The 15,477-nt window shown below is 37.2% G+C and overlaps 1 protein-coding gene across 1 annotated transcript in view; it reads right to left on the bottom strand.

The window, feature by feature from the left end:
* Nucleotides 1–15,477, bottom strand: part of LOC123868871 (progestin and adipoQ receptor family member 4) — a 59,981-nt gene that overhangs the window by 17,602 nt on the left and 26,902 nt on the right. Inside the window, exon 3 of the mRNA XM_045911526.1 lies at nt 1,536–1,639. Within this exon, the coding sequence (XP_045767482.1) occupies nt 1,536–1,639 (104 nt within the window). The remainder of the gene's footprint in view (nt 1–1,535; nt 1,640–15,477) is intronic.

Here is a 15,477-nt window from a genome sequence, read left to right as displayed (position 1 = left end):
GTGTATTGTGACAAAAATAAAATATATGTCCGCCACCGCGCCCGCTCCCGCTGGTTTTACGTGAACACGCACGTAGCGCCGTCGTAGCTCGCGCTGCTACGACGGCAGAATCACGAGCCTTTGATTGCGAACCAGTCGCCCTGCAAATTGCCGCCGTAAATAAACAAGAGAAAGCTTAGCTGACGAGCAGTCGCAAATCACTACCCTACTACTACTACAGCTGCTATATTGTAAATGCCAAAGCGTGTTTGTTTTTTGATTTGTACTTCAATCTAGGCACCCTGGAGCAACAGATCGACGTGATTTATGCCCTGGATATAAATAGGCAACGATGGATATACAAAATTTTAAAAGTGAAGACAAATTCGAATGCTTATGTGCTTGCCACATATTATGTACTTACGCGTAACGTCACAGATAGATTATTGTCAAAGGCCAAAGCTTAACCTAAACTGGCAGGTTAGGCTTTGAAACAACTAGGTATGTAACGGGCTGAATTTGAATATTATATATTTTTAAATCTTTAATCAATGCCACCCCCAGTGCTCAAATCATTCACCCATGGCTCAAATACCAATATTTGACAGATGTCGATTCAGGATCAAACCGAGAGCTCCATAGAGGAAGTATAAAATATTCATCCATAGAGAGCTCTAAGTGGTTCTCTTCACCAGATTTCTAGCTTGAGAGAACTTTGACAGCACAAGAATCGAAACTAAACTAAACCACCCTCAATCTAATCTAAGCTTTAAGAAAGTCTCTAAATCAGATAAATTGCAATCGGATTCCTAGTTGCAAGTTACGTTAGCGCAAGGCTTACTTGTTAATGAAACTGAAATTAGATTAGTACAGTTAGTACAATAAAGACATGTACTTACCTATAGCGTCGTCGTGGTACATATTACTACAACTGCATTATCCAAAGCAAAGCCAGTGTAAAATATACTCTTGTGGGGGCTCAGCATCAACAAACGCTGCACATGTCGCAAAAAAGCGTTGTGGTAATGATTGGATTATTTGGGCTGCAAGAACCGTGAGCTTTCGATCACTCTACATAATATAAAAAAAAATCCCAAGATTTTGATCTATTTTAGTGCGTTTATACCTCCATATAAAGTAGGAGTAAGTTATGGCAATTTTTGGCCCGAGACACGTCCTTGTGTGAATCTTGTTGGAAGTTGAATATGATCTAGCTAGGAAACATGTACCTACTAGGCTGAAATAATCTGTGATAATGAGCTTTTCGAGACATGCTTTTATTGTTACTGTGCAGGTAATTCAAGATCACACACTCTATGTTCTTTAATTTTCAATTCGAATGTATTTTATAGGTAGGTATCTGCTGTTCTGCCGTAAAAAAGTCAATCTGGACATTCAGGGCATAGCCGTTCAATTAAATTCAAAACCCTGAGAGGTTCTTATGCAGCATTGTATTGGAATTGTTACTGGCAGAAGTAACCAGCCATGGCCGAACGCGGACGAAGTCGCGGGGATAAGCTAGTTAAGCTACTTATAGGTAAAAAAGTATGATTTACTTTGTAGAGACCCAGCAGGCTGCCGAGGCAGTAGACGGCGAGCGTGGCGTACCGCAGCGGAGCGGGCGCGCAGTACACCGTCGCCGTCACCATCGGGATGGCTCCTGGAAATAACAATAAAATAAGCATAGCAAATGGACAGCTGTTTGCTGAATAGGGCTAGCTTTGGGTTTCCTCTCGGTCAATCGTGCAAGTCCCTTTTAGGGCGATTACGCATTGCGTCCGATCCGAATCCATGCTAAGTGATGACGCAATCTAAGACGGAAGTGGGCTAACCTGGAAAGAGTATGGCAGTTTTTATTAAACCCACATCTCTTCAGTTTCTACACGGTATTGTACCGGAAGGCCAAAACGCTTGGCCGCACGGCTTTGCCGGTAGGGTGGTAGCTAGCCACGGCCGAAGTCTCACACCAGACCAGACACCACAGATATTTCTAAATCTGTATAATTATGAAATTCAAAACCCCTGCCGGGAATCAAACTCGAGTCCTCCCACTAATTATAATCCACAGCGCTTTCCACTACTTCCACTACGCCTGGAGGAGCAGGAGTAGATGACACTGCCTGTCAGTCTCATTTTCAACTTGTTCAACTTGCGAGGTAGGCTTATAATGGCAGGCGAAGTAGGTATAGATAAGATATCAAGTCCACAGCAGTTAATGTGATGTGATGATGGTGAGAAGAAGAAGAGTCAATCCAAGAAGTTAATTCAGCTTTAGATGTATAAATGTAAGTTTTGTAAACATAAAATCAATAAATCCAACAAAAACCAATTACTCACATCAATCAGGTTAAAGAGAGTAGTGCACGATGCACTGGCTGATTTCAATTTCTAGTTTGCCTTTTGTGTATCATCGTAAATAGGACCGGACGAATGTCAGAGCGATCAGAGGCAATCAGAAACCAATCAAAAGCCAAACTGCATCGAGCGGCCACTTCCAATTTACTATAGAATTTGCCATTTCTAGTCACGATTTGATGACTGCTACCAATTTCAGCTTGTATTGAAATCTTAATTCGTAAATTGGGAATCTGTTGGTAAAGTTGCCTGATTGACATAAATATTGCAACTTACTGTTCCAAGTTAAAACCTCAAGAAACTTGAGATTTTTGCATGTAAGTACTCGTAGGGTTAAGACTTAAGAGCCTCAATAGCTCACGGTTGAGGAGCGAGTTGAATTCCGAAATGTCGGTGGTTCAAACCCTAGGTACCCGTTGCACTATTGTCGTACCTACCTACTCCTAGCACAAGCTTTACGCTTAGTTGGAGTGGCAAGGGGAATATTAGTCGCGATTAAGCATGGCTAATCTTCTTAAAAAAAAAAAGTAAAAAAATTTCTATCTAACGTAGATCCTCCTAATGGATATTGGAAAATTCTAACGGGATTTTAAAACCTTGATTTTGAAAAATTTCTGACGCAAGCTGGCTAAATGGCCAATTTTAGTCACCCATCCAATTACCGACTTGGGTCAACGTTTTTTTTTATATTCTCTATTTGGAGGAGTTTTTTTCCTATTGGAATATGTCACTCCGTTAGGCATCTGCGTTTGTTAAGCCATCTAATTCCGTAGGACCTTTTTGTATAACCGTAACAGAGCCCTATATAGCCTCATCCGACAGAGATTGGGATAGGGCGCCGTTACAGCCGCCGATCTGGCGAAGAATGGAAAATCGAGTGAATATCTTCCATCTCTCCGCCTCGTTACGAACACATTCCACTAATAAATGGTGTACGTCCTCCGGTCTATCACAATCGGGTCTACGTTACAACAAGTTCAATTAGGTATTTTCTGAGGTTTACTAACAACCAGGCAGATGCTGCAGTCGAAAAGTTGAGTATGAAAACCAATCGTGCCTATTTTTTTCTACCTACGAAGAGGTCTCGCGAGATAGATAGGTATCTATTTAGTGATGATCACAATGCGCAATCACAAGTTCCGATCGCTACCGCGCGTCATCGAGCCAACAGACTTCGATAGCAAAGATGATCGAAGCATTTTTCGTAATTGGAAAGAGGAATGATAGTATTGACTGAGCAATGAAAAACAGGCAGGTAAAGGTTTATTGGTCTAGAAAACATGGGATTTTTAAGAGCCTACTTTCACACAGACTTTTGAGGGCAAAAGCTACTCGTAGTTTGTAAAATAACACGGGAAGCGAAGCATGTGTGTTTGAGTTGGAGCTGTCAGACGCAAAGCCACTTTAGCTACGTCTTATGATCTATGGAGCGAATATAGGTACCTTAGGGCGTGTATACATTTGAAGAGATATTTGCCTAACTTTCTTTTAATGCTAAATGTTTGGTTTTTATTTGCTAGGTATTTTACGATACCTACTCGAAGAAATCACGCGAATCGAATCATGATCTTATCAGACGCTCCACCTACTTTTACAACTTTTTGACTGCAATGCTGGCAGATAGGTATTAGGTGTTAGTCAATGTATTCATACATTTGAACAACTTAGGTTCTTATTAGTATACACACTTAGATTAAAATTAAATATCTTGTTATTTCTCTGTGCGCATATCATGCAAAATCTATATTCGAGCCATTAAACTACTAAACTATAGGATTCCGCGATAATAATAAATAGTAGTAATATAATAATAAACATAGTCACAGTAAAAAGCAAATTCATTTCTACTAGAAAAAAACATTAGCAGAACGGGGCCGTTTGAATAAGTATCTTGGAATAATATTCTAAAAGCATCTACAAGAACTATTGTTATCCATTTATATGTTTTATGATCGCTTTCTACTGATAACATAGCTGCTTTTAAATAAATTGCCCTTCAGAATAGAGGCCTTATAGTGTGCCAATGGAAGATAGGTATTTCTAGATATTTCGGCCCGGCCTGCAGCGGTCGATCTGAAAATAAACGAATTTCGGTTCGGTCCATTCCCGATATTGAAGCAATGTCACAGCCGATTACGTATTGGAAAGTTAACTCTGAAAATACAAAATGTAAAAATAATAATTCGGTAAGATTCATTAAAAGTATGGTAGGTATATTACTAACAAAGTATAACGCAAATATTTTGATTTATACTATTACTAGCTGATGCCCACGACTTCATACGCGTGGATTTAGGTTTTTAAATATCCCCTGGGAACATTTTCCGCAATAAAAAGTAGCCTAGGTATGCCACTCCATAATAAATACCCATGCAACACGTCGATCCGTTGCGTTGCGATGTGATTGAAGGGCAAAGCAATAAGCCAACAAACTTTTGCATTTACATATATGGGTATTAGGTAGTGACTAGTGACTATGTACGGAACCTGTCTCTCTGGGAGTCCGCCGCAATTTATTCCAAGAAAATCCACGCGAAATCGTCAGCAATGACGAGTCAAACGTAGAGAGAAAGACATAAAAAGGTGTACGTAATTTTATACCTCATGTTCGCTCGCTAAGTAGGTACTAGCTACTAAGTACAGCGAAAAAGTATCGACGAATAAAAACAAAGAGTAAAAACTTTTAAATGGATGGTTTAAATAGCAGTTCCCATTCACGATAACGAAAGCTACCAGCTACTGCATTTTCCTATCTTTCGGTTAAAATATACTCTAAATAATTACTGAAATTCAACCGGGCATGTTATCTGATAGTATTGAAATCTTTTTAAAGCAAAATGATTCTGAAATGCACTTTTCGCAATGTTTACTTTAATAAAGTCGAAACGAGCTTCACGCTTAGATTTCTAGTCTCTTTTACCTCGCCCGACTTCAGACACGTGTACACGTGTAGAAACAAGAATTACTTTTTACCTTATAGTGGTTTTGGGAGTCGGTTTTTTAAATTTTGTAAAGCTTTTTAGTGTAAGTAGTAATTGCTTGGTACCTTAAATACTAATTCGCCAAGTCGCTGAAAAATAGAAAGCGTGTTCGTAAAAATGTGTTAAAATAAAGGCACTATTTTAGTGGAATCCATATTTTATATTCTTTTGTACGGATTTCAATAGAAAGAACACGTAAAGGAGAACCTCCTGTGGTCTGGGTTTCCTAACATTAAATTAATGCGGTTGTCTTCAAAATAAGAGTGAATAGGCATCTTCTATCTAAACAAACGCGTCACATCAGGCCACTTCCTATCAGAATATATTGTGATCGTGATGTGTGCCTATATTGAATAATAAAAACAACGAAATAACGAAATAAGAGCTGCTCAATATTTATAGTGGTCTAAATACCACTATAGGTAGATATAGTCTATATACATATAATAAAATTGTAGAAAAGTGGTGTCTGTACAATGGAAATATATAAAAAAAAAAGTAGCAGGGGTTGTTATTATATCGATGCCGAACCCGAAATTGTAATTAATTTTTTTTTGTCTGTTTGTCTGTTTGTCTGTGTGTTTGTGCACGCTAATATCAGAAACGGCTTATTCGATTTAGATACGGTTTTCACTAATATATTGTAGTAAGCTTCACTTAACATTTAGTGTTTATTTCATGTCAATCAGTTCATAAATAAAAAAGTTATGTCAATTTAAAGAATCACGGCGAACATTTTTAACGTACAGAGTACGTAGGTACTACACGCTTCGCGCCTGAGCGTCCGTGGCTATATAAAGCGCGAAAAGACACTATTTCACGCGAACGAAGTCGCGGGCACAGCTAGTCTATAAATATATTTTTATTTCATTCCTATAAATTCTAAATTCCCTACGCAGTTCTTGATCATTTGTTCCAAAGTTAGTTGTCTCGAGAGTTAGTTCTCATTGCAACTTACTTTAATCTTTTAAAGTACTCAAGTAATTCAAAGAAACTGTAAATAATTGTATTAAAACCGTATGTTCTGACCGTATACGTGTTCATACAAAGCTTATGTAACTTTACCGGCAAGTTGCTGCGTTCCCAAGCGAGCTGCCTTACTTCGGAACTAGTAGGTACTCTGGGTTATAAGGACTTAAGTTTACTTGAGACTCCGCCTAAAGAAAGTCCAAAAGTCATTTTGCAAACTACAGACATAGGTATTAGTTTCAAGGGCGTGTCTACAAAGTTACATCAAGCTTGATTGGTTAATATTCAAATGAGAATCAAACTACGTTTGTATGGACCGACCGACGAAGAGATCGCCGTTAATCTCTAATTAACGCAGTTCGCATTTTGTACTCTTTCTATAGCAAATCTAATAATTTACTTAAGCGCTTTGCAATTAACCTTAAATTCTGACCATGTTTTGGACAATATACCTATAATTACCTATAATTAAATACTTTACTCAAGCGAAATACAAATCGCTTTTCTGACAAAACCCTTACCTACAGGACGGTGTCACATTCACAATCACAGAAAGGGCATGACACTCCAATTAGGCAAGGTAGATCCGAGTCGGAATGCCATCCATGCTGAATTTATCGATGTGCCTTGATTTTACGATCTAGCGTCCAATGTAAATGTATTTATTTATTCAAACATCCAGATGATAAAATACAGGAAACATTTTAAAAACAAGAGCCGACCACTAAAATGATCTCTTGCGTGCTCTTGCTAGGCAGGCCATTGGTTATGTACCTATTTGAATATAACACTTTATATTTTTACTGACGGATGTCCGCAACTTCGCCCGCGTAGATTTTTTTTAATTCCGTGAGGATTCTTCAAATTACACTCACTCTTCAGATCTTTGACTATAGGTATCTATGCAAAAATTCACGATGATCCATTGCTCCGTTGCGGTGTGATTGAAGGGAAAACTAACAAACAAACACACTTTCGCATTTATGAGGTAAATGTTTTAAATCCGAAAGTGTATCTGTTTGTTTGGTTCTTTGGTATTTTTTTGCACTGCAAACACATAGCTTTTAAACAAGTGCAAGGACATAGATTTTAGACTTTTTAGTGACAAGAAAACAAAGAGTTCATGCTGTATTTTTAAATAACCTACAGAACAAAATTACGGACAAAATAAGTTCTTTTATATAATATTTTTCAGTTAGTCTGTTTTCGCAGTATTTAACAGTGAATCTATGCAATTCCAATTTCCAAGTGAATGGAATACAAAATGTGAACGTATGTACGAGATGAGTTAAAAAATTCACGGCAAATATTCCAGTTTTCCATTTATCAAACTCATACAGTCGAGGGTTGACATTTTTTGGTATCTAACTTAGGTATTTGCATTCACACGAAATTTTTTACTGGAAAGCCCACAAGGGTACCGTACACCTACCTTAGAATGATATGTATAAATTACTAGATGATTTCTGCGACTTTTCCGCGTGGATATAGATTTTTAAAAAACCTGTGGATTTTTACAGAATCCCGCTGTGATTTTCCGGTACAAAGTATCCTAAATTAAGTTTCTGTCCAGGATGCAAGCTATCTCGGTACAAAATACATAGATGATGTCTGCAATTTAATATATTGTATTCAGATTTTTTGACAATCCTGTGGGAACTCTTACATTTGCCGGGACAAAAAGCCTACATTCATGCCGATCTCCATCCATTTTGCATTTTGGGTACAGAAAAAATGTTCCCAGTACATAGGCGTATCATCACTCGGTAAATCTTTGGCTGTGTAAAAGCTTGAGAAATTTTTCCTTCAGTGTGGCAAAGTTGCCCAACCGGATGGCGCCATACTTTCAATAGAACTAGGTTTATTTGCTATTTGCTTTTCACTGGCTAAAATGTGAACTCTGAATGCAGCTGAAAACTAGTATTTTTTAGTTACTTTTAGTAGCGAACTAGATTCATTTTTTTTTCTTATTTTGTTTGTTCAATTTAGTTAAAACTTATTTGATGCTTCATGAAGAATTTAGGTATGTACCTATTTTCATTCAAATTGAATTACTTTACTTTACTTTGACCTTTAACTTTACCACATGAAGTAAGTCAATGTACTCTTTCTCATTGTTGAGGGTCCTGGCCCCTTTCGATAATGATAGGTGTTATAATTTAAATTTTGATTTGATATTAAGCTAAATTCATTCGTTTGTTATTAACTATTCTTTTTAAAACCTATCCGATATTTTGTTACAGATCTCTGTAACAAAATAAAGCTTTCATCCCGAAGACTGGTTTCTTAGCCTGGAAAATCAAAGAGCTCCCAATTTAAGAAATTTAAATATGCAGACGAAGACGCGGTAATCATTTAGTTCCTACTTATACCTTAATAAAATTGAGTGCTCTATACAATATAGCGTGATAAGCGAAATAAAACTTTTAGCTAATTTCATTGAATGTATTTTATTTTCATAGCACGTTATTGATGGGTTTCGGGGAGCTGGCGGGACAGCGGTGGGCGTAGGTAGTGGCCTTGACATGGCGAAACCTCAAGGGTAAGCCTGTTGTTAATTTAGTTGAAAGAAGCTCGACGCTTGATAGTGTAGCTACTTGGTTTGAACTTTAGGGTGGGAATTTTCCGGGAAATAAACCGGATAGGTGCCTAAATATATTATTAAAAATAATAACAGTTTAATGGAAACATTTGTGATATTAAAGTTATTTTTTATGGATTATGACAAAAAAAGGTCTTAGCCAAGAGCTGGCACTTATTAAGCAATTCAGAGAGGCGATAGCACCACTCACTTACGAGTAGGTACCTACTATAATTAACATTGAAGTTAATTAATTAATGATTAAATGAACTTACATGTACAAGTGTATTTCGAATAATATTATGTACGAAGGATTCGTGAGAAGAGTATTATGTCCATGAATGATCACTTGGAAAGTGTATATTTTTTATAACACTTTAAGGTTCTTTCTATAGCGTAGCCGTAGACCTAAATAGGAAGGATTTTTAGAAACAAGATCTTCCATGCAGACGAAGATACGAGAAACAGCAATGAAATCAATAAGCTGAGAGTTATTTTGCTATCAATAGTATTTGGTGATGAATAGAGCCCTTTAATCTGTGTAATGGCGTAATAAGCCACGTCCACGAGGCTCGTGATCGGAATAACGGCTTGCTATCGCATAGTGAGCTATTGATAGTCGCGCGCTGAATAGTGATGCCTGCAGCGGGCACAGCCTTGACACGCCAAATCGCAAAGGTTAAGCTATTTTAGCTTCGTTTTGACAGTCATTTTACCATCTATTTGTATTAGACCCTAAGCTAAAACTAGTGGAATGTGTTCGTAACGAGAGACGGGAGGTATTTACACCATTTCCCAATATGCTTCGTCAGATTGGCGGCTGTACAAAGTAGGTAATCCATACTAATATTATAAATGCGAAAGTGTGTCTGTCTGTCTGTCTGTCTATCTGTCTATCTGTCTGCTACTTTTTCACGGCCCAACAGTTTAACCGATTCTGACGAAATTTGGTATAGGGTTAGCTTACATCCCGGGGACGGACACAGGCTACTTCTTATCCCGGAAAATCAAAGAGTTCCCACGGGATTCTTAAAAACCTAAATCCACGCGGACGAAGTCGCGGGCATCCTCTAGTTTAATATATGTAGATGCCTTACAGAGTGACTTGTTCCGAAAGGAAAAACTCCCTAAATTAAAGATTAAATAAAAGATAAAGTTAAACAGCACTAAAACCCGACTGCTACCTGAGTAGGTACTGCCGATAGATAGCGCTAATTTAATATCGCAATTTTTTTGGCGTTTGGTGTATTTTAACTTACTTAAACTTAGAACTTAGAATTAACTAACTTAGAATTTTCTCTTCTTTTATTTGATATCTCACTCGATACTATATAAAAAAAATATTACAGAGACCCACACTCTTTTGTAACATCTGTCATACTGATTTTGTTCGTATAAATTGTAGCCCCTGTCACTCGGACCATAATAACGAATCGATTGACACCTCATTCATAAAAATTGGCTCAGCGATATGAAGGAACACACATAGCTACAAATATACGTACATACATACATACATACCTACATAGACTGCCAAAATCCAGGGATAGTAACATAAGTTACTTTTTATACGAGAAAATCAGAGTATATACGGATTTTTAAAAACATAAATCCACGCGGACTGAGTCGTGGGCATTGCCTAGTGTTTCTTGTTAATAATGGTATTTAGTACAATCTATAATACCCAGTAAAAATATACCTAAACATGTTACAACAAAGTACATCTAGGTTTTAAAGCTTTGACCTTTACATAACATGGAGCGAATGCCAACTGAGCAACTGCAGTGGTTACAACGATTTTCTACAAGGGTTCCAGATATAGGTAACTGAATAATGGTGGGCGCAGCCAACGGCCTTGGCACAATAAAATCGAAAAGGTTACGCTTTTGTTAGTTTGGTGTAAAAGAGATCAAAGCCAAGTAACCGAAGATACCTACCTAAAAATAGAAGTTATTTTCTGGAATACAGTCATCATCATCATGATCAATCTATCGCTGGCCCACTACTGAGCACAGGTCTTCTCTCAGAACGAGGCCACAATCCGCCACGCTGCTGCGCCAACCAAGTGCAGATTAGCAGACTTCACAAATTTTTTCGAGAATATTACCTATAAAGAAATCTCACGATTTCTCATTTCTCTCACGATGTTTTCCTTCACCGTTGATATTTAATTGCCTTAAAACGCACATAACTCTAAAACTCCCACCCCAGATTAGGAAAGGAATGTTACCTACAATAAAATCTCTTTCTAGACATCTCTGTATAACGTAGATTTCCATTTCAAAAGGATTTTGAGAACTTTCTAATTAGAAAACCTAAATCCACACACACAAAGTCGCGGGAAAATGCTAGAACTAGAAAAATAAGTATACATAAATTATGATATTTAATAACGTAGGCGTTAAAGCCGGTTATTCAAGGAGATTTCGTCGAAATGTGACAAAAGCTTCTATTATTGAGAGTGCTCCAATAAAGTCCAGTATTATCAAAAGGCCCTCTCCAATTTACTCAATCGTGGTAATTCTGAAACGTGCTTATTAAATGTCTGGGAATCGTTCGGTATTTATATTTCTCGAATGAAAAATAATTATTTTCTGTCGTAAATTGACAGACTAATTGGAAAATGCTTCCAGTTGAGTGCTATCGGTAGTAAAGTGGTCGCCGTAGAATATTACTCTAAGAAATTCTGTTACAAAATCTCTGGGCCTAGTTTCAGTTCTAGTCGTAAAGTTGGCAAAACCGTACCGGTAAGGAAAAACTGTTGCAGATATTTGTAAAAAAACACTGCAAAAAAGAAATAATTTTTCATTTATTGCTAACAACGCAGGAATTTTCAAAAAATTATTAATTATGTTTCTAAAAAAGATTGAGTAGTGAGTATGTACGACTTTAAGTTAACTTGGTCTTATACAGCATTCTTTTTTAACCCCCGACCCAAAAAGAGGGGTGTTATAAGTTTGACGTGTGTAGCTGTGTATCTGTCTGTGACATCGTAGCTCCTAAACTAATGAACCGATTTTAATTTAGTAGTTTTTTGTTTGAAAGGTGGCTTGATTGAGAGTGTTCTTAGCTATAATCCAAGAAAATCGGTTCAGCCGTTTGAAAGTTATCAGCTCTTTTCTAGTTACTGTAAGCTTCACTTGTCGGGGGTGTTATAAATTTTTAATTTACACGTGTTAGAAACAGTTTTTGAAAATGGCTGTGTGTCGTGTTTTGTCGATAATTCAAAAAATATACATATACTCGTATGTCTATCACATTCAGTGCGTATGACGTTATCTTGGTTTATTCCCAAAGTGACCTAATAACAAATGAGGATTTTTGGTTTACAATAATGATTGGTATGCTGCACTGTGATGAAAATCACAGAATGATGAAAATGACGTAGTAGCTACGCCATTCCCGATGTGCTACACCAAGCCTACGGCACTAAAAATACATCTAGTTTTATTTTATGTCAATTGAAGCTTTCGTAGCACTCACATTTAGAATGGAACAAATATTTTTACGCTTGATAAAACCGCACCTGTTGTTGTGTCTATTTTTTAGTTTTTACTAGATTCACGCAATAGAAAATGTCGTCGTTTTAATAAAATCCGATTTTCCATTGTATAAACTTTCATTGTTGTATTTATATAGGTACTTGGATAAAAAGCAACAAAGGAATCTGCATAACAGTTAAGCGGAATTTGTAAGGAATGTGAATGCCTAAAGCTATAATACCTAGAATTAGCGCTTATTGTAGCCTAAAACTCAACGTAACTGTTCTTTTTTCACTATAATATCTATACGTAGTTACGCGTGCTGTAACTTTAGTTTTAGTCAGGAGGGAAATGTCGAGATTCTGTCCCCACATTGTATAAAACTTTCATAGCTTGTTATAAACTTTGAACAACAGTGACCATTGTAAGAAACATTGTGGACTTTCAAGCGGATGAAGTTACGAGGACGATCTTAAAATTATGTCCTACTTCTTTATATTTGACGAGCTGATGCCCGCGACTTCGTCCACGTGGACTTAGATTTTGAAGTATTCACGTACATATTTGTTTGCTCAAAAATATGATTAACAAGCTAACACACTTTTGCATTAATTATTATTATATGGTTAGCGATGGCTCCAACGTAAAGAAGTGTATCTTTCGGAGAGTTTAAAGTTTTTATTCGCTTGAATATAGAGAGTAAAAACTAGGGATGCCTTTTAACAAGACTGACTGGCGACAAGAGGGTGGCTGGAAGTGGCTGAATGTGGACTGGGTGTGGTGGCGCCTGGTAATGCCGACACCCACAGTGAACGTACAGAAGCTGAAATTATGATGATGAATATAGAGAATTGTTTTATTTAAAATTCAAAAGCTGAAACACCGTCACGTCTAGACAAACCTCGGGATGTCCAAGCCTTAATTAAAGGGCAAATTTTTGACCTTTTACTAAGGGATTTTTGGTCAGTCTTAGGAGATCTTGTGGTTAAATGTTAATTATATTGATCTTTGATAACACACACACACACACACAGATAAAGTTTTAAGAGTTTCTAATCAGCCCGACTCCATGTAGATTAGATCAAATTTTTCCAAAAAATGAATATATTATAGTCCATAACAAATCGATCTAAATCTTGATATTATTATTTGGTACTTGCATATTTGAAGTTTCCCGAGTCGGTAGAAAATCTTACAATGAAAAAGCTTATTTGTAGCCCTTTACGAAGCAGAGATACTTACTACGTAATAAGCTTTTTAAGCTAACGGCATATCCGAGCTGTTACCGGCACGCTATTGTAGCTATAAAAGAGCATAAAAGTTTCATTGCTTTCTATAAACTGTCATTAAACCAACGCTGCACATCCCTGCGGCTTTATGTAAAAGATATAGCGGACACCCGGTGCAACAATGGATAGAAAGGAAGTAGGAGTTTATAAGATTATAATATGCTTTTGTGTTTCTTCTTGAATAATGTAAACTGTTCAACGACCAAAGCGCAGGAACGTCAGCCGCGTGGCGACTACATCCGCCGATATTTATCTAATGGCGCCATGCACACCTACTCACGTGACTATAACGCGATTCGATCGCGACTATAGAGTTGGATACACACGTCTAGTGATCTAGTAATTAGCAACAATGCACTAGCAAATGAGTTTCGCGATTCGTGTTGTAGTCGCGTAGGTATGCAGGTATAGAGTCGCATCGTGGACGTTCCCACATCGTTTCCCGCATCCAGCGTTCTAGAGTCGTAGGTGTCGCCGTAGTTAACGTTAACGTACATAAGAAATGTGGGAAAAGAAAAAACATTCCGGTGTACATAGGTAATGCGTGGTAACCAATTAGGTACAGTCCGTTCCCACTTGTCGGCTGTCGGACCCAGATATTAATCGGATGTTCCAGTTACATTTTGACACAAAATCGGTTTCAGGCAAGTGTGAATAGCTTCATATAAAATGTGCTGCCACTAGATCATCCGATTAAAATCCGGGCCCGACGGATGCCAAGTGGAAACCGGCACTTAGAGATTTAGATTTGATTAATCTGCTATATCCGTTTCAGGTTAGGTTAGGTTAGTCACTTATCACCAGGTGAGAACACAATCAAAGCTACGATGACATTGAATCAAAAAAAGATCTAAAGTAGAGCACAGAAAGCGAGAGAAAGAAAGAGAGATTGAGCAGTTATAAGAACATTGAAAAAAATTCCTGTTAGTCCTAGATTAAACGTCTCTAAAGTGCCAAATTTAAAAGGCCAATATCATGTGAAACAAAATTGACGTTCCTACTCAAGTACCGTAAGCATGAAAAATCACTTCAGCAAACTCTTTTAGTATTCAATGTAAGATATCCGGTCGCTGTAATAGCCTTACAAAGACTTTAAGATTTTGTTGAACTAAATTTTCTCTTCTTCTCTTTATTTTTTAAGCGCCTAATAATAACTGTCCCTTTGTTGTAGGGAGGTATTATTAGTTTTCTGTTACAAGCCTTTCTTCGTATTTTTTTTAGATAACAGATAAAATTATCTGAGTGAAATAGGTACTAATTAAGTTTGGATCCTTTTACGTTTTTTTAGACATTTGTGGCAGTTGGAAGGAAGTCAGAAATTAGGTCAGGACTTTTAATGTGTACGGTAGAATATAATAAAAACATTACTTATTAAAATTAACTTTTAAAATGCCTTTGTATCGTTAAATACCGCTACAGCATACCTACTAATCCATATCCTTACTTAATGTTATAAATGCGAAAGCGCGTGTGTCTGTTTATCTGTCTGTCCGTCTCTCTGCTTGTTTTACATGGGCCACGCATCACGGAAAATTAAAAAACCTAAATGCACATGACAACGTCGCGTCGTCGACATTAATTATAATAATGAATATTAGGCGCAATATCCACAGAGTGGAGTTGGGCTGAGGTACAGCGTTTTTATTAACCCCCGACCCAAAAAGAGGGGTGTTATAAGTTTGACGTGTGTATCTGTGTTTCTGTGTTTCTGTGTATCTGTGTATCTGTCTGTGGCATCGTAGCGCCTAAACGAATGAACCGATTTTAATTTACTTTTTTTTTGTTTGAAAGTTGGCTTGATCGAGAGTGTTCTTAGCTATAATCCAAAAAAAATTGGTTCA

The sequence above is a fragment of the Maniola jurtina genome, chromosome 10, assembly GCF_905333055.1.
Source record: "Maniola jurtina chromosome 10, ilManJurt1.1, whole genome shotgun sequence".
Taxonomy (NCBI): Eukaryota; Metazoa; Arthropoda; class Insecta; order Lepidoptera; family Nymphalidae; genus Maniola; species Maniola jurtina.
The sequence above is the reverse complement of the archived record's forward strand: the minus strand, read 5'-3'. Positions and strand labels throughout refer to the sequence as shown.